Source organism: Penaeus monodon, chromosome 1, assembly GCF_015228065.2.
Source record: "Penaeus monodon isolate SGIC_2016 chromosome 1, NSTDA_Pmon_1, whole genome shotgun sequence".
Lineage (NCBI taxonomy): Eukaryota > Metazoa > Arthropoda > Malacostraca > Decapoda > Penaeidae > Penaeus > Penaeus monodon.
Window position 1 is genome coordinate 45,417,870 of NC_051386.1, and position 20,000 is coordinate 45,437,869.

Below are 20,000 nucleotides of genomic sequence, written 5' to 3' on the forward strand. Positions count from 1 at the left end.
CCCAGAGAAAGGTAACATAACTTTATGGCAATATCTCAATCTTTCTTTTCCCCCTATTTTTTCAACTATCTTGAACACAGTGTTGGGGGATTCAATTATAAATATAGTGTTATGCAAGCCTCAATTTTTTTATTTTGTCGTTATCCTCTTCCATCCTCTTCCTCCTTCCCCTCCTTACTCCCTTCCTCCTCCCCCTTCTCCTCCTCCTCCTCCTCCTCCTCCTCCTCCTCCTCCTCCTCCTCCTCCTCCACCTCTTCATTTTCCTCCTCCTCCATCTCATTGCTTCTTCCCTTCCCTTCCCTTCCCTTCCCTTCCCTTCCCTTCCCTTCCCTTCCCTTCCCTTCCCTACAGACTGACTAATACTCCACAGCCTTTTTTGAACAGACTCATACATCTATCTTAAAATATGGGCCCACTACATCCGATAATACTGACCCAAGATATTGCAAAACTGACTCTCACTGGTGCAAGAATTCCTATGCTAACTTTTTTTTTTCTTCTTCTTCTTTTTGAGTAATTATATTAGTTGTAATCGAATTGTTATTATGAAATTATCACCACTAATGTAATCATTAGTTTTGTTAACATGTCAGTTAGCATTATGTTCATGACTATTGTACTAACACGAGGTTCTTTAGTTGTCATTTTTACCATATTAACTTTAAGATATGCATACACTTTGCTCAGAAGGGGCCTTGAACATTGTTGCTGTAGATTGGTATTTTTTATTTTTTAATGTTCCGAAACATTTCATCCAATACTGTATGAAAATACCTTGTAATGAGTTCAAAAGTCAGAGCAGCAGTCATTCTGATCCCAGTATCAGCTTGTCAACATCTAAAGCTCCACAGTACATACTCCAGATTAAACTAATAGAAACTGTACCTGCATTTAGTTAAACAAATACTCCTTGACCCCTTCAGACACTGGTGGATACAGAGGACGATAACGCCTCGGGTGAAGAATTCGAAGACACTCCAGAGCTTCTCAATGATGATGATGACTTCTTTGGGATGATGGATGTAGATGTGCCCTCATCCAAGAAGCCACAGACACTGAGTGAGTGTTTGATTAAGAGTTAAATTGAGAGTGTATAAGAAATAGGTCTTAAAAAGTAAATGAGTAGAGAAACGAGAATATATATATATGTATATATATATATATATATATATATATATATATATATATATATATATATATATATATATATATATATATATATATATATATTAGAGCTATTGAAGCAGACAGAACCAGATGAGGTGAAACAGAATTCTTAATATTCATCATTTCATAGACATAAACATCTATAAAAGTAAAAGAAATGAAGAGCTCCTGTTTCTCATTATTTCTTCTTCAGTCCCTGCCGACATAGAGGATGAGGTGATGGGTGTAATACACTTCTCAGAGGAGTTCCGCAATCGTTATGGGAATTGTGTGCCCATGTTCTACCAGGGATCGCTAGAGGATGCGCTCAAGGAGTCCGTTCAGCTGCCAGCGAAAAATGTAGGTTATTGAAATGCTTAAAGAAGTGTTATAGTGCCTATAACACTGCTTTATGCAAATGGTTTCCTCAAATGGATTGTATATACAATGCTTGGCAACTTTTGACTCAGTTTGAATTAATTGCTGCATTTTTTATTTACATAACCTATTTGTTTGTATTTATACTAATGTACCATGTAAATTGGGATGTTACATGAAATTGGAGTAGAGCATTCTCAGGTGATATTCAGCACTTGCAAAAAAATTTTTATATATTTAAAATTATTCAGATTTTTTTTTTTTTTTTTTTTTTATAAATAAAACATCTCTCTCCTACTCTTTAACAGAGAAAGTTGTTGGCTGTTTACTTGCATCATGATGGCAGCGTCCTGTCTAATGTTTTCTGCTCACAAGCTCTCTGTCAGCTCTCCACGGTGGACTACCTCTCAGCAAACTTTGTGGTTTGGGGTTGGGATCTCACACATGAAGCTAACAAAGCCAGGTAAGTAAGGGATTTGGTATCCTACCTATTAGATTCTGACCAAGCAAGGAAGTAAGTTTTAGTTAATGTGCAGTTAAATGTATTATTCAGGTTGAAATATCCTGATTTATATAGCATCATGATAGAAGAAGATATAAGTATAGATGAGGTTTCAATAGAAATACACTGAAAACAAACAATGATTCTTGGTTTGACATATAGCATCCACTTTAGCCAACACTAACTGGACATCTGTCAGAATGAGAGTCTTCAATAAGTAAAAGTTTAGTATCTTTCTTAACCCATTGCTGTTGGGCACATGTGCTGTCCACCGTAGTTTTGTCTTGTGAATTTTATTTACATAGAGACGGCTTTACAAGCCATAAGAGTCAGTTATTAGATTTCCCCTTTCCATTTTTTTCCAATAATACCATTCCTTATTATTGTTATTATTATTGTCGTTGTTGTTATTATTATTGTTGTTATCATCATTATTACTATTATCATTGTTGTTATTATTATTATTATTATTATTATTATTATTATTATTATTATTATTATTGACTGTATTATTTAATGTTATTAACAACGCTAACTGCAGTAATATTTGAATAAGTTCACTGAAAGTCAGGGAAAAGAGTAAATGAATGTGATCAAGGACTAGTAATTGAGTCCACACATGGTCTAAAATCCAGGCATTAGGCTTGCTTAATTGGTGACTCTCCCATGTGTGTGGTTTGTAGACCAGGGTATGCATGAACATTCATGTGGCTTTAAGACTCCTTGCCTTCCCATTGCATTGTTCTTATCTCTTTTCCCGCATAAGTGCTTTTTCCTTTTTTGCCATTTTTCAAAGTATACAATTTGTCATTTGATATGCTGGATCAAGATGGTAATAGAATATTTTCCTTGCACATACTATGTGATTACTCTCTGCAATAAGTAACATCTTGTGCCATTTTTGAATATTTTTGTAATATTTACTTTACTGTAAAAGATAGGATTCTGAGCATGAAAATAGTGTCCTTCCTGGTACATTCCACACTCATTTAAAGTTGGAAACAACACAAGCCCTTTTCTAAATAACCACCGAGTCTAATCACTGTCCAAGCTCTTTGCACTCATGGTGAGTCATTCCTGTCACCCCAGCATTCAGCCAAGGTTCTCTGAACATGTTCCCATCAACTGGCCCTCAGACAAATTTTTCCATGATGGCATGTTCATGTCATTTGACCCTAAAGCCAAATTTTTACAGTATGTAATGGTCACATCGCCCAAATCCAAGGGGTTAAGCATATGTGGAGCCATCTAGTCAAGTTATAGATATTTTATTTATAGGTAAAATGAGACCATTCTCACCTCAAGTAGGACAAAATATCTGACCTAGGCAGGGTCAGGAAGTAGAAAAAAGTAATGTTCTGAGATAGTTACTTTTTCAAATGTACATAATTTACTCTTATTCGTTTATCACTGATATTTACAAAACAGCGTGTGTGCATGAGTTTATTTTGAAAATTAGATATAAGTATATCAGGTTAGTATTGGACAGCACACTAATTTTCAACAATACTATACCCCATTTTCCATTGGGAATTTGTAAATTTGCAGTATAGGGAGGTAACTTTCATAAGGTAAAACCCCCAAAACACTTGGAAATTTGGCAAGCTTAGGCAAAGTAAATTGTCAATAATAGCATTTTCAGCCCAATTTTGACCAGCCTGTTCCCCTTAACCTATTGGATCTGGGTGCAAAGTCCAGGCTATAGGCTTCCTTGCATGGTGACTTTCCCAAGTATATAGTTTATAGGCTCGGCAAAACACACACACACACACACACACACACACACACACACACAACAAAAAATACTATATATATATTATATATAATATATATATATATATATTATAATAATTATATAGTATATTTATATATATAATTATATATATATAATGATATATATATATAATATATATAATATATAAATAATATATATATAATATATAATATATATTATATATTATATATATATATTATATATATAATTATATTATATATATGATATATAAATATATATATATATATAATATATATATATATATAATATATATATATATATATATAATATATATATATATATTATATATATATATATATATATATATATATATATATATATATATATATATATATATATATTATATATATAATATATACTATATATATATTATATACTTATTATATAATATATATATATATATATATATATATATATTTATATATTATATTATATATATATTATATATATATAATTATAATATATATAATATATATATATATATAATTATAATTTATAATATATATATAATATATTATATTATATTAATATATATATATTATATAATTAATATATAAGTATATATATTTATACTATATATATATTATATATATATATATAATATATATATATATATATATTATATATATATTATATATATATATTATATATTTATATATATATGTATAGATATAGATATAGATATAGATATAGATATGCCCTTTTTTCTGTAGATGCATTTTTGTTGTTTTGCCATGGAGTCTGTATTTATAATTTTTTATGCCTTATCAAGATAATAGACATTAGTGTTTAGCATGTAGACATAGTGTCCTCCCCAGAGACAGCTGTCTCCCAGGCATAATGCACAGATTGTACACTTTACCTTCGTGGACCAGTGGAAATTCCGCAGGAGCTCGTGAATGAACCCCTTCCTGAAGGACCACTGAGTCAATCTCACTCCAAGTGCTTTGTGTACTCATGATAAAACATCTCCATCATTAGACACTTTGCAACTATTTCCCCTGACAAGATGTTCCTGTCACCTGTCCCTCAGCCTATTCTCCTCCTCCTGCTTCTTCTTCTTCCTCCACCTCCTCCTCCATGACAAAACATTTCAGCAATTTTTTTCATGGCATTATCCAGATCCAGCAGGAAAAGAGCAATAACAGAATCATGTAAAGCATTTTATAAAACAAGTTTTTTTTTTTTTTTGTCAAGTTTACCCTTATTTTTATTCTATTCCTTTCCACAGGTTATTGAACTTAGTAACCACACACTTTGGCTCTATGGCCTCTACCACTGTAAGGACTTTCAGTGTTGACAAGCTCCCAGCCTTGCTTGTCATTACACGGACGAGAGGAACCATTGAGGTTCTCTCAGTCATACATGGTAAGTTTTGTTAAATATGAAGAAGTAATTTATATTTATTACCCCTCTGTTCCTCTCTTATAGATGTTTGTGTTTTAAGTCTGTAGTATTTGTTTTAAAAGTTTTGATGAAAGGAGGGATTTATGATTTGCAGTGTACCTTGTGTGAGATCCTATATATTTCTTTTGCTCTTTTGTAATTAAAAGTCTTGGAACATTTTCTATAACCTTTAACATTTCATTTTTCACCTTCACCACTAACAGGCAATGCAGTCCTAGATGAGGTCATGACAGCATTACTCCATGCAATGGAAATGTTTGAGGAGCAAAGAGTGACGGAAGTGCAGGAGGAGGAGGCACGAGAAGCCAGGGAAGCAGTCAAGGCAGAGCAAGATGCAGCATATTTGGAGTCTCTGGCTGCTGACAGAGCAAAGGTGGGTGGATAGGAGCATAAGACATAGAGGAACTGGGATGTAGGAGAGAGTGAGGGGAGGAATGTTTGAATAGTCTTCCAGGGTTTGAGGGGAAACTTTTAGAGGTTTGAAGATATTGTTAAGGGATTGTTTAGAGAGTTTTAGTAATGTTTATTGTAAAAGTTCTCTTACATAACCATTACCTAAATGGAGTGAAAATTATTGACAGTTTTGGAGTTTGGTTAATTTAAACATTAATCATAATTATGTAAAAATGATAATTCCATAGGCGGCTGCAAAGAAACAAGCAGAAATGGAAGAGAAGCAAGAGAGAGAGAGAGTGGAGTCCATCAAACAGCAGGAAGAGGCAATTAAGCAGGTCTGTGTCATGGCTTTAGAGTGATTGAAATATGTTGATAAAGGCAGGATCTTTGCTTGATTTTGAAGTGAAATATATGTATTTAATCTTATTTCTCTGTTTCTTTTATTTTTCTTTTCTTTTCTTTTTTTTGCTTTCCATCCATCACCATCAGACTTAAATGACCAAATAAATGCCCTTCTTACAAACAGGCTGTGAGAGCATCATTAGAGACAGACCTCCCAGATGAGCCTGGGCCAGACTGCAAAGAACCAGTGTCAACCCTCAGATTTCGGATACCTGGAGGAGAGACCTTCCACCGCAACTTCCTTGCAAACACCACTCTCCAGGTCAGCACAGGATTTCAGGGGCTTCAGCCTATAAAGTTTGGAACCATGTTTCATAGAGAAGTGTTTCTGTGTTCAGGAATTGTACAGTGGAACCTATTGCCTAGGGTAGTAGTACCAAGATGATTATTTTTTATCCACAAAAGTTAAAGCTGTCTAATGTACATCAATAATTTTCCCTTAAAGCTGAGTTGTGTCAACAAAGCAACAGCTGTCAAAGAGTTGTAGGCCGTGTTCCCACAGTATGAATGGGACATAGTGAGAGCAAAGTAGTACATTTGGTAGTGTTTGGCATCTTCCATTCTCAAAGCCACAGTGAATTCTCTCCCTAAACTTAATGTATTTTTTAAGTTTTCCCATTTTCTTTCATATACAAGAGGTAAACTTTTTCACTACAGGTCAGTAACTGTTTTGATGTACCAGCATGAATCATGCAATTGCTGTTAATGGAAAATTGTGGTTGGTTTGCAGCAGGGGGGGGTGGGGGATAACCTGATGAATTATTGTTTTCAGGATTAAAGCAAACTTTAATTTTCCTTTTATTTCCTTTAGTCACATAAATTACAATGTTGTGTGTTTTACTCTACAGAATAATTTCAAGTAGAAATATCAATAAAACTATTTCTTTTCTTTGCAACCACAGGTTCTGCTCAACTTTCTGCATGTCAAAGGATATCCAGCAGATGAATACAAGTGTCTTCAGTCTTGGCCCCGCAGAGATGTACGTTTCGTTTGGTTTTAAGATTTTATTGCTCTCCTCCCCCTCCTCCTCAGCCTCCTCCTCCTCCTCCTCAGCCTCCTCCTTCTCCTCCTCCTCCTCAGCCTCCTCCTTCTCCTCCTCCTCCACCTTGGCCTACCTTCTCCTACTTCTTTGTCTCTTCTGATACCCTTCCTATTTCTCCAACCCTCCTCCTCCTCTTCCTCTTCCTCCCCTTCCCCTTCCCCTTCCCCTTTCTCCTCCTCTTCCTCTTCTTTTCTTCTCCTGATGCTGCTGCTGTTGCTGCTGCTCCTCCTCCTCATCCTCATCCTCATCCTCCTACTCTACTCCTCCTCCTCTTCCTCCTCCTCCTCTCCTCTTCCTTCTTCCTTCCATCCTCTCCCTCCTTTCCTCCTCCTCCTCTTCCTCCTTCCCCTCCCTCCTCTCTCCTCTCTTCCCCCTCCTCTCCCTTTCTCCTTCCCTCTCCCCTCCTCCTCCTCTCCCTTCACCCTCCTCCTCCTCCTCCTCCTCCTCCTCCTCCTCCTCCTCCTCCTCCTCCTCCTCCTCCTCCTCCTCTCCTCCTCCTCCTCCTCTCCTCCTCCTCCTCCTCCTCCATTTTAGAACTTTAAAGCTGATGTTATACTGTTGATTACCACTTCCCTTTTCTTTGGATTATATTACTAGGATCAATAGAAGTGGGAACTGATTTCAGTGTCTAACTTGATATATATACTAGAGTTTTATTACAAACTGCTAGTTCAATAAATTGCTTTGCAATATTTGACTTTGTCAGGGTTTTGCCAGAACAGTTCATTGACAGTCAGATTTAATGCACAGCACAGGTTGATCCTAACTCAGTGAAGCTCTTGCTCTTCTCTTCTTTTACCCCATTTTCCTTTGCAGGTGAGCTCTCTTGACACATCCAAAACCTTGATGGACTACAAGTTGTACCCACAAGAGACCTTGAACATTGAAGAGCGATGAGGAGTCTCTAAGGGGCTGTCCAATGCCCCCATACCCCTATCCCTCCCTTGCCTTCCATACCCCCTCCTTACATGCCCACAGACACATCCCATGCATCAACATCTGTGTTTGTATGTTCGTGCAGTCCTGGAAGCTTCAAAAGAGTCCTTTTAGGGTGACACACCATTTTGTCTCCCTTTCCTCCTCCCCTCCCCTTTGATCCCCTCTGGCAACACTTCACTTTTCCTTCACCCAACCCCCAGCCTCCCCTTCCCCCTTAGAGTCCTTAAAAGAAAGAAGAAGAAAAAAAAAAAAAAAAAAAAAAGACTCCTGTGATTTGACAAAGAGACGAGACCCCCCGGGTGTTTTGCATGTACACTGTGAAGATGGAGAAAGGAGGGAAAAGGAAGAAGAGAAAGCTTTTCCTCCTCTCCAAGAAGTAGTAGAAGGAGACAGAGAAGAAGAAAAGGAAAAAGTGTCCAAGTGGTAGTCAATAAGTTGGGAGGAAGATGCACAGTGGACTTTTTTTTTTTTTTTTTTTTCCTCGCTCTCCCTTATTTCTTTTCTTCTTTTTGTTCATGTGTAGCTAGGATATACCCCCTTTCTTTTTAATTTTTTGGTATTATTATTATAATTAAACATCATTATCATCATTGCTACCATCATAATCACTTTGCTTTTTATTCTGTTTCTGTCTTATACTTTTTTTTTTACTTGGAGCATTTCTCGTTGGGTCACGATCTCTTTATCACTAGGCTTGACTGTATAGTAGTAAATTACTGGAATTGCAGATATATACTCTACATTTTTATATAAGATTATTGTAGCCTTTAAGGAAACAAAACAAAAATGAACAAAAAAATATATATATAAAAAAAAAAAAAACTAAAAAAAAAAAAAAAAAAAAAGGATGAGGATGATTAGAAATGACAAGTAAGCTGAGGATACATTTCTCGGAAGATTAACACAGGTTCCAAGCTCCTGATAGAAAGGAAGTATGTCTCATTTTGTCACCCAATTTTTATCAGGCAGTAGAACCATTCTGGACGGAAAAAGGGATAGGGATAATTGTAATGATGAGGTGCATAGATTGATCATAATAGTAAAGTAACTGGTAATTTCAAGGACAGATTCTTGTTGCTGCTTCCCCACCTTCACTATAACGTTTTGTGACCTTTGGCCCCACTTGTGTTTATATATACCAAGTTGATGTACTTTTTATTAAGCGCACTTTTCCACTCATGTTGGCATGCCAATTCACACATTTACACACATATCCACATGCTGCTTCTGCACACATCTGCAAAACATACATGCCTATACATTCACACTCATGCACTCTCTCACTCTTTTTTTCCCTTTTCTCTTACTTTGCCATCTGAAAAGAGTCCTTGTGGTGTGAACTGAAACCAGTGAAAGAATATTCAAAAGGGTTCAGAGCAAGACAAGAGGTTTTGACTGCAAAGTTCACCCTCGTCCTCTTCCTCCCTCACCACTACCCACTCCCTTTAGGAAATTATATGCCCCTGAATTGTCTTTTTATTTTCTCTCTCTCTTTTTTTCATTAATTTTTTTCTCTCTTTTTTAAGAGTTGTTTACAAAATGTAAACCTGCGACTTATATATCCTTGGCCATCATATGGCTGATCACAACTGAAGTCAACAAACTTAATATATATATAGGCATTTTAAGGGACTCGTCGCTGGTGATTTTTTTCTTGGGTTTGCGTTCAGACGAGTGAATTACAAATTTTTTTTTTTTTTTTTTTTTTTTTTTTTTTTTTTTTTTTTTTTTTTTTAGATTGTTAATTATGAAAACAAAATATAAAAATACCGTTTCCTTTTTTCCCTCCTCCCTGTTTTGTATATTTTCCCCTTCATTTTCTCTTATTTCTTTTGTTAATGATATAGACATTTACATTGTTTTAAATGTGCAAGCATTACTTGCATGTGATATGAAGAAAAAGTAAAATAAAATAGAAATGTACCAGTAAGACAGCATTTAAGCATCTTATTTTGTGATGTGTGTTTATATAGTGTATTTATATATGTACATATATATATATTTTATTTGTATAAATAACGTATATGTATATGTTAAGGGACACACACACACTTTTTCTGAAAGTTTTTTTTTTTTTTTTTTTTTTTTTTTTTTTTTTTTTTTTTTTTTTTTTTTTTTACACCATGTTGGTTTGTATTATATAACGATGCCTTAGTCTTTATGTGTACATTACCGAAGAGCAAGTAAAACCATCAACCATATAAAAGACGGCTTGTTACAATCCTCAGAAGAAAAAAGAATTGTTAAAATTAATGTAAAAATTCAGTAAAAAGTAATGTGAAGGTTCTTGTTTTTATTATTTATATTAGGTAGTAATATACTTGTAGTGTTAGCATTATAATGTTTCTGCAGTGAGATTAAGGACAATGTCAAGATGACTGATGATGCAATTCAGAGAAGATGGGGGGAAAAAAAACTTGGCTTTTGTCTCTTTTTAAGCTGATTGTTCTCATATGCATGTTATTATATTTGAGGGAATTTTTATTTCCAGGTAAGTTGTACATTTTATTATCTGTTTTGGCTTGTCTCCATCTTTGCCTCCAGCACCCCTTCCCTCGTCATCTTCATACTCCATCCTCCTCCTCCTCCTCTTCTCTTTTTCCTCTTCCTTCCGCCTACTCTTTTAGCTTATGTAGCTTTATGTCATGTCTAGTCAGATAGTGATGATTTGAACTAAATTTGTTTGGCATAAAAAACATCAGAAAACCAATAGAGGGTTGCATTTATTTTATTTTTTGTATTTTTTTTTTTTTTTGTATATTTTTTTTTTTTTTTCTTAATTTATGTACATAAACATTCATGAAATGCCACACTGTCAGTGATTACAGTTTTTATTTATTCGTTTTTTTCTTCTTATACCCCCCCCCCCTCCTGTTTATCCCACACATACCTTCCTCCCTTATGCAGATTTACATTGTCATGCACAATCACAGTATCAGTATTTTTCTTGAATGTTCAGCACTAAAAAAATGAAGGGAAAGAAAAGGTGAAAATAAATCAAGCATTTTTTAAAGATAATATGACTGCTGCTTGTTCACAGCTGCCCTTATATATTTACACATATGTATGCCTCAATCTCAAGGTACAGCTGTGACCCTTATTGTTAAAAATATTGTTAAATGGAGAATCGAGTCACTGTATTACACTGAGTGATGTGTTTTAGAAACAATTTTATGTACATAAAGTAAAAACTGGAGTCCTTCTTTCATTCATGTTTATATATATATAATATATATATATATATATATATATATATATATATATATATATATATATATATATATATATATATACTTACATACATACACACACACACACACATACACACACACATACACACACACATACACACACACATACATATACATATACATATACATATACATATACATATACATATACATATACATATACATATACATATACATATACATATACATATACATACACATACACATACACATACACATACACATACACATACACATACACATACATATACGTGATGCACTACCAGAGATCTGAAAGTGACAATGCTGATATTGAAATAAAAGAGAAAGTCATATTTAAATAATTTTACAAATATTGTTTGTTCACTTTCATTCACTTAAGCCCTTTTTTCACCAGCTGTCTCTTGTATGTTTGTTCATTTCCTATAATTATAAGCCTCTAGATGCAGAAAACCATGGTCAGAAAGAGAATAGAGCCATGGAGAGAAAAAAAAAATAGAGCTAAGGAGGGATCATTTTCTACCTCACTTTCCAAATGTTTTATTTATTGAATTTAGTTTGTAAATATGAAGCATGATATTTTTGTATGAAACGTTTACTAGCTGAGGTAAAGCTCTAAGAAAACAGACACATATAGTGGGTACATATTTTGTGCACCAACTATCTGTAAATTACTAGATTGAGAAATTCCTAGACAAAAAATGACATCCTCAGACATACCACATTCAATATGACCTTTGATATCTAGCAAACTTATTTTGCTTTGTGACCATTAACCATTACCCAAACCACATTTCAATTCCAGCAAGTCTTCAACAATCTTCTGGTCAGTTGGTCCTTGAGAAATTCTTTGTCAAAGACAAATACCCTAAAGAGTAAGCCTTTGTTAAATCAAAATTCAAACTTGTTTTATAAATTCTACCTGGGTGTTTGCGTATGATTTTTAACACATATACATACGGACGTTTAAATTCACTTTTAGTACTACTGAAAAGTCACATAGCAGTCTAGGATAGTATGGCATTGAAAGGGAGCAAAGAGGGGAGAGGGTGAGTAAATGGGCTAAGGTAGGAATTAACAAGGGTGAAAGTCGACAAAGATGTAGTGTGGTAAGGATGTCTGTAGTGTAAGGTCAGAATTAGCAAGAGGAGAAAGGGGGGTTAAATGGCAATTAGATCAGTTTCAGGAGGAGTAGGAGGGAGAGAATCCAGGGTTGTGACACCAAGGAGTCGTGTGTATCTAGGGGGAAGCGGAAGGGATAATGGGGAAGGAAGGGGGAATGGGATGTGTTGGTACTGAGTGGGAGGAAGGGATGTAGAGGGAACATGAGTATAAGGTTGGATGGATGTCGGCAGTTCCTTTGAGTGTAGAGGGAATCGGAGCAGAGAGGTTGGAGGATGGATGAGGTGTAGGCAACTTCTCTTGGATCATGATTAGTTTTGAATGTCGTCTAGAGTTTCTAAAGTGGACTTGGTTGTGGAGGTCTGAGAAATAAAGGGTTTCTTATGAGGAGAGGAGACAGATGTTTGAGGGTCGGAGGGAGAGGATGCGATAGAAAAGATTAGGTGGGACGGTTAGCTTGTCGAGTGGGTTAAGTTGAACGAGGGGGAAAGAGGGGTAGGAGTAGAAATTGGAGTGTCTAGAATAGTGGTGGAAATTGGGGTGTCTGGATTTAGAATGGCAAAAGAATTTGACGGAGAGGGGGGGGTAGAAGTGGGATAATGAAAATAATGTGGGAGATGTATAAATATTTCGGGAGGGAGGGGAGGGGTAGAAGAAAGGACAGTATTGGAGTAGGGAGTAAGAGAAAAACCTCGTCTACATGTTTTTGCCTGACCTTACGTAAAGCAAGGACAAGTTTGGCTCTCAGAATTGTCACCTCAGACTCAAACTTGTAGATAGGGCAGCCCCTTTAAAATACATTGTTTGACCCACCACAATTGACACGTGTGTGATGTTGCAGAACATTTTGATCGATCGTGGCAATTGAGCGCCAGTGTTTGGCACGGTGGCCTAGACGCCAACAGATCTGACATTGAGGAGGTTGATCTCCATCAATATAAACATTAATGGGAAGGTCATGTCTACGGAAAGTAATCTTGGTGGAGGACTCTACGGCGGTGTCTTTGGGGAATGGTGTATTACTGTACTGAAACTGCATCATAGTCCACAAGGCAGTTTGTCGGGGAGATGGAGACCGTTCCGGTTATAAGCGTTAAGGGAGGGAAAATCGATCACATTTGGCTGGGCTAAACAGAGTATTCAAAAGGTTTGTAGAAGTGGGAGTAGTAGGAACAGGTAGTACTGCAGAGATGTGGACAATAATGCTGCCGAGTAAAAATAAGGGAGGGGATAGTACATGAAGTAGAGGATGTTAGGAGAGAAGGGACGTATTCTGGAGGTTGAGTAATGATTGGGACTGGACTGAACTACAGCAATGGGTCCTAGTCTCCATCTTGGAAGTCCCACTCCTGGCAACAACGGGCAGGGGATTGGCGGGGAAATACAGCGAATCGATACACTTGGAAGACGGAAGACTTAAATCGTACAAAACTGGGGCAGTAATTGACAGGTAAATTTGTCAACTATCCCGGCAGATAAATTGATGGAATTTTTAGGGTTTAGTGTTTAAACAGGTTCTCAGCTTTTTTCATTCCATTGAGAAATCTTCAAGCTCCTGGTGGGCCACCTTCATTTTCCTGCAGAAGTCACATCAATGTCGACAAATAAAATGCATACATTTTTATAGTTTAGTTCGGTGTTGACACTCATCTTATAAATCAATAGATTCAAATGAATTATGATACGAACGCCGACTGTATCATACTAGCCACACTACCCCCCTGATCCCTCGTCTTTTTCCCCGGGTTCCGCCTCGCCTGCTTCTCCGACACCAAGTTTTCTCCTTATCACACTCGTTGATTGTTTCATAATAGCTCTCCTTGGAATATTCGCGGTCTCTGTTCTCCCGGACCTGTATCCTCCATTTGATCTAATCGCCTTGACCCCCCCCTCCCTTGCCTTACCCCATTTACTCACCCTCTTTACCCTTTGAATTCCATACCTATAATATACTATCACAAAGTTCCGAACGGCTTATGGCGTGTTTCACATATAACCATAATTCACCCCTGCCGCTTTACCCTTTTCGCTACAATAATTTCTTATAGTACTGCCTGACCTTTGATGTCTGACACATTTATTTGCTTTTTAAATTAACCAATACTACCACCTCCTCCGCTCTACATATTTACTGTTTTGACCTTAGGTTATAAATATTATTACAATCACGACGTCAGTCTAGTAATTTTTTCTGTATTCATACAAATACAATTCTTGCAAATAACATAACAATGTAAGCCAGTATGTAAAATGGTGCCAAATAAATATCTCCCGAAAGGATGCTTGGCGAAGAAATATAAGGTATTATGGAAATACCATTTCGCTTTGCATGTTATTGAAAACCGCTCCGTACTCGAAGGGGAGAAAGCGCAATTAAACACTTTGCCCGAGTAACACACACACAAAAAAAAGTCAGTATTAAGTAAACATTAGAGAGATTATACAATGTTTGACCAAAGATGTAATAAGATAACACATTAGACACGTTGATTTGAGAGAAATTGAAAAACGAATATCCTTAACCCGAAAAAGTTTGTATAAATGTGCATAGCAGTATAGTTTGAAGGACACCATTTGCCACAGTTACACAGTTGAAGTTCGGAAGGATGCAGATGAAGGGACATATACCATTAGTGTGACTTTGCACATGGAAAAACAGTTAATTAATACTTAATATAAGCTTTTATTTGCAATAATTTTGTAATTTCAAGCCATCACGATTAATCACCATAATCTTTATCATTCTTCTTGCCAAAGCAAATACCAAGTTTCAGCATTTCAAGGATTCTGTTTAACATCGACGGGAAAAATATTTTCGTCGAATTTCGATCTGTGAATGAAAGATATATGAAATGAGAATCACATCGATTTTGAGCATTTGAAAGCATCGAGTAATAAGAAAAATAACAATTGATAAGTTTTTTTTTCAATACAGCGATATATCAGCAAGTATCTTATTCATAAAACAAACTTTAGTATGACATGAAAATAATATAGACAAATAACTAAATACAGTTTATGAACACAAATCAGATAAGAAAGAAATTAGCGACCTAACACAGTAAGTAAATCGTTAATATGAATAACGAGAATCAAGAAAAGCTAAACAAAATAATGTGCAAGAAAACAAGGAGTCGACAAAACCACTAAGAAACACATTTCTCTGTGAAAAAAATAATAATAATAATAAAAAAAATGCTCACGTCACTAATTAAACAGCGAATTTCCGCCATCAGTGCCTCTTCCTTCTCCTGTCGGCCCACTTTCCGCTTCATCTCCCATAACCCCTGCTGATTCCTCGCCTCCTTCGCTCCCCGCCCTCTCACCCTCGACGAAGTCCAGCCGAGCCGAAAACCCGCTCACGAAGCCATACCTCCCGCGGAAGACGATGAACATGTCCCGGCCTTCGGAGACGAGCTCTTGGCCGGGGGACAGGTCGGCGCCGCAGTACCTGGGGGACGGGAGGGGGGAGGACGATGGGTCGGGGCACTGCGAGCGGGGGGGGGGAGAGAGGAAAGTGAGTATAAGGAGAGGGAGAGGGAGAGAATGGGAGGGCAAATAGAGAAGGAGGGTATAAGAAAAGGGAGGAGAGGGAAGGAGGAGAAGGAGAGGGAGAGGAAAGAAGAATGGGAGAGAGGGAGCGACCAAGAGAGAGGAGGAGTGAGGGAGGAAGAGAGCGGGAGGGGGAGAGGAAGAGAGGGAAAAGGGAGGGAGAGGAGGAGGGAAATAAAGATGGAAAGGGACAGGAAGAAGGGGGAGTGGAAGAAAGGGATAGAAGAAGAAAAGGAGAAACGGAGAAGGAAACGGTGGAGAGAGGATACGATACAGGAAAGCGAAAGAGGAAGAAAGAGAAACCGAAAGAATATAGTTTTAAAAATCTGTACTACGAGCTCATTCACACACCTAGAGATGTGGATCGAACACAAATGTTCGCGTGTAAATCAGGAAAAAATATAATCTTTTAAATGAAAAACAACATGCAAACCTTTTTTACAGTTTTTACACCCCCAACTACCCACTCATCGCCCCTTCATTCCTCATGCTTTACTCCCCAATTCCCCATCCCCTCTCCTCAACATTCGTTAGTCCTCATTATCCCCATTCCCTCACCCCATGATTCCACTCACACGTCGCCCGCCTCAAGGGGGTCCCGAAGCCGGACCTCGAGCAAGTCCCAGTGGCAGACGCCGCCCACACCGCGCAGGAGCTCGAAGGCGCCCACGACGAGCCTCACGCGCTGGCATGGGCGTGGTGCTCTCGCCCACCACATGCACCATGCTGGAGGATAGGGGGATTGGGGTGGGTAGTGGGGTTTGAGGAAAATAGGGAGAGGGTGGTGGTGGTAAAGTTGAAGAGATGGGAGAGGAGGGGAAGGGAAAGAGAGGCAAGAGAAGTGGCGATTGACCATGGCAGAGATGAACAGATATGTGGCAGGAGAAAAACAAATATTAAACATGAAAGAGAGGAGAACAACAATCTCGTATATCAGTATGACCAATCAATCAGTCAAACAATACCGACTGAAAACTATTACAACCCAACCACCTACAATTCGCAGGAAAGGGCTGCGGATATCTTGGCGACGAGATGATTTGGGACGACGTCACGTTACCGCCACACTTCAGCTGTGCTAAACATGATCAAAACGTGTTACATGCCAGTTATATTTCTACGATTTTCGGGTTTAGTGAAAGACATATAATCATCAGTAGTCATATTTTAATATATTCAGGCATAAATTTTCACCGCTCAGTGAAGGAAAAACATTAACAAATGTGCTTGACTAGAATTAATGATCGATAAGTGAGATACAGCAATCTAAATTCTAGCTAAATTCTGTTCTTACACTTTTCGATATGACGAGTTGGGATGGGGATTCTGAGAGGAAACCAATAGGAATAATTCTAAAATACTATCATACATATCTGATGGTTAATCGTTCTAATGGTATTAATTTATACTAAATCTACAGACAGTAGCAATTAAAATACCGTTCGGAAACTACAGACAATAAAAATGGGAAAAAATAATACTTTGTACCAAACGCTCATAATCATGAAATATCAATATCAAAAGAATAATTACAGATTACAACGGTAATAAAACAACATAAACAAATAAAACATCAAAACAGCATCAGAAAACGATAACATGAATAAAAGGATGGTGGGAAATAACGCCAAAGACATTAATAACACGCACATCACTCTAAAGAGAAGACAATCCAACAGTCCAATGCTTAATCAGGCACTCACGATAGTAGTCCCCGGTCACAGCAGCGCACGAAGGCCCGGCTGTTCCGGGCGGGCACAGGCAGCGGCAGTCCCTGAACACGTAGCCTCCGTTCTCGCACTTCGGGGTCGAGGCGCCGCAGGAGGCTTCCCATCGCTCTGGGGAAAGGAGGGATGGGATGGGGTGGGATGGGAGGGGAGGGGAGGGGAGGGGAGGGGAGGGAGGGGAGGGGAGGGGAGGGGAAGGGCAGGGGAGGGCAGGGCAGGGGAGGGCAGGGAAGGGAAGGGAAGGGAAGAGAAGGGAAGGGAAGGGAAGGGAAGGGAAGAGGAGAGGAGGGGAGGGGAGGGGAGGGGAGGGGAAGGAAAAAGATGGGAAGTGATAATATGGGATGGGATGGGATGAGATGAGATGAGATGAGATGAGATGAGATGAGATGAGATGAGATGAGATGAGATGAGATGAGATGAGATGAGATGAGATGAGATGGATGAGATGAGATGAGATGAGATGAGATGAGATGAGATGAGATGAGATGAGATGAGATGGGATGAGATGAGATGAGATGGGAAGGGATGGGAAGGGAAGGGTAGGGAAGGGTGTATGTCTGCGACGTGCAATTGGCAAGTTACTCCATATTCTAACACCATGATATTTTACGTAACCTTAGCTTCGGTATAAATACACAAAAGGGACTTGAGGCGAATAATCATCCCTCAAGTTATACCTTGCATTCGGATCGAAAGGTAAAGATTTTTAGAGCTGTTAATCGATGGTATTTTGGTGAATGAGTTTTTCGACATTTCGAATGACAAGATATCCTGTGAGTGATGTTTATCAGCCGTTTACCTATATCAATGAGAATGTTATCACTTGGAGGACAATGTCTATCGCTGTCATCAGCAAACAGTGGAATTTACAGCAGGACTAGGGCTCACATCAGCGATAAATAAAAGAAACAACGAAGGCCCCAGCACACACATCATCTGTTATGACGTGCATAACAGATGACAGCTGGGATATACTATTTTATACAGCGCTGGTACGATTTAAACTAATTGTTAGCAATGCCTTTAACACCGCTACTCGATGGAACTGAGCGGTCGAATGAGTCAAACGCTTTGGCGAAATCCAAAATCACGCTGCGCTGATTGTATAAACACGCGGGAGGACGTTTGCGTACACGACGCAGGCATACATACATACAGATAACATACACAGATAAACAAACAGAAAAAAAAAAACATACACAGGCATTAAGACTCCACGCCTATAACACGCCATACATGAAAATAACCAACTCACTAATGCAGCCGTAGACGGAGTTGGCCACCGCGATGTCCCTGAAGGAAAAGCCATCCCTCTGGCCAAGGAGGTGCTGGTGGAAAGGGTTCCTGGGGAGAAGGGTCGGCCGGCCGCCTTGGCCGAAAAACTGGAGGGGGGAGAGGAAGGTGAAAATTTTGACAGAGAAGAAATGGAGAAGAAATGGAGAACAAAGGAAAGTTAGTTCATCGTTATATTGTTATCATGAGTAGCTATGAGAGTTTACATTTTGATTATCCTCATTTCTAATAAAACTTCCTTGTAATAATTGCTGTCGTTTACATTTAGTAGCACAGTTGTCAATATTTCTATATACATTATCATTATCGCCATCATCATTAGTATCACTTTTTATATTATATTATTTTTTAAAACTATTTTGTTGGTATGTGAGAGAGAAAATTAATGTACACAACTAGAAAAAGATCAAGAAAAAGAAAATAAAAGACTCCCCCCCCAAAAAAAAACTATAAAAGAGCTAAAACTACCTACATAACTCCCATAGTGCATGACGGAAGAGTAGTCGTAAGGCACTTCATCAAATCGACTGTCTTTCCACACACGAAAGTTCTTCTGCTTCCCGTGCATGACGTTTTTCCACAAGATCTTCACATGCTCGTCTCGGTCACTCCGCGATTGTTCATGCAGGAGGCCGAGTGCATGGCCGATTTCATGCAATACTGTGCCGAGCTATGAAGGGAGACAGTGGGAGTGACTGAATTGTAAATGGCATTAGTTACAGGCTTTGTTTTATAGGCTATAAGGTGTGCAAGTCATATTAGGATGAGAGAGGGAGATGGGGGTTAATGTGTAACCCATGACGTCATTATTACGAGAAGCCTCAGGGAAAGAATGGCTTACGAGCAGCTGAACCCTAATCAAGCATAATTGTATCTAATTAGCAGGTTGACAAAATGCTTTGACAATGTGCCAGTCATCAAGCATTGCATTACAATATCTTTGTTGCTCCTCTCCCTTATTGAATTAACTAATCCTTCAAACATAGATTTTTTCTGATTAACTCAATATAACAAAGATCATACCATCCCCTTGCTCTTTACAGGCCAGTCTCTCTCGTTTTAGTAAGA

General features: G+C 37.9%; 2 protein-coding genes across 6 annotated transcripts in view; one reads left to right on the top strand and one right to left on the bottom strand.

Annotated features, from left to right (window-relative positions):
• LOC119572927 (FAS-associated factor 1-like) overlaps positions 1–8,820 on the top strand; it is a gene marked incomplete at its 5' end in the record, with an annotated part of 18,969 nt that extends 10,149 nt beyond the window's left edge. Inside the window, 10 exon segments of the mRNA XM_037919886.1 lie at positions 1–11; positions 924–1,059; positions 1,361–1,506; positions 1,833–1,987; positions 5,053–5,189; positions 5,432–5,601; positions 5,870–5,959; positions 6,151–6,288; positions 6,929–7,006; positions 7,886–8,820. The exon segment at positions 1–11 is cut by the window's left edge and continues 79 nt beyond it. Of these exon segments, the coding sequence (XP_037775814.1) occupies positions 1–11; positions 924–1,059; positions 1,361–1,506; positions 1,833–1,987; positions 5,053–5,189; positions 5,432–5,601; positions 5,870–5,959; positions 6,151–6,288; positions 6,929–7,006; positions 7,886–7,966 (1,142 nt within the window).
• A 5,931-nt stretch (positions 8,821–14,751) lies between these two features.
• Positions 14,752–20,000, bottom strand: part of LOC119572938 (blastula protease 10-like) — a 12,503-nt gene continuing 7,254 nt past the window's right edge. For 2 of the 5 annotated variants that reach the window (XM_037919904.1, XM_037919897.1), the window contains exons 5-11: positions 19,405–19,602; positions 18,895–19,021; positions 17,616–17,750; positions 16,910–16,990; positions 16,488–16,638; positions 15,564–15,811; positions 14,752–15,190 (exon numbers count right to left, since the gene is read on the bottom strand). In XM_037919904.1, the coding sequence (XP_037775832.1) occupies positions 15,568–15,811; positions 16,488–16,638; positions 16,910–16,990; positions 17,616–17,750; positions 18,895–19,021; positions 19,405–19,602 (936 nt within the window). In that variant the 3' untranslated portion in view covers positions 14,752–15,190; positions 15,564–15,567. Of the gene's footprint in view, positions 15,191–15,563; positions 15,850–16,487; positions 16,639–16,909; positions 16,991–17,615; positions 17,751–18,894; positions 19,022–19,404; positions 19,603–20,000 lie in introns of all 5 variants that reach the window. The other 3 variants (XR_005228743.1, XR_005228746.1, XR_005228745.1) reach the window with 3 other exon arrangements.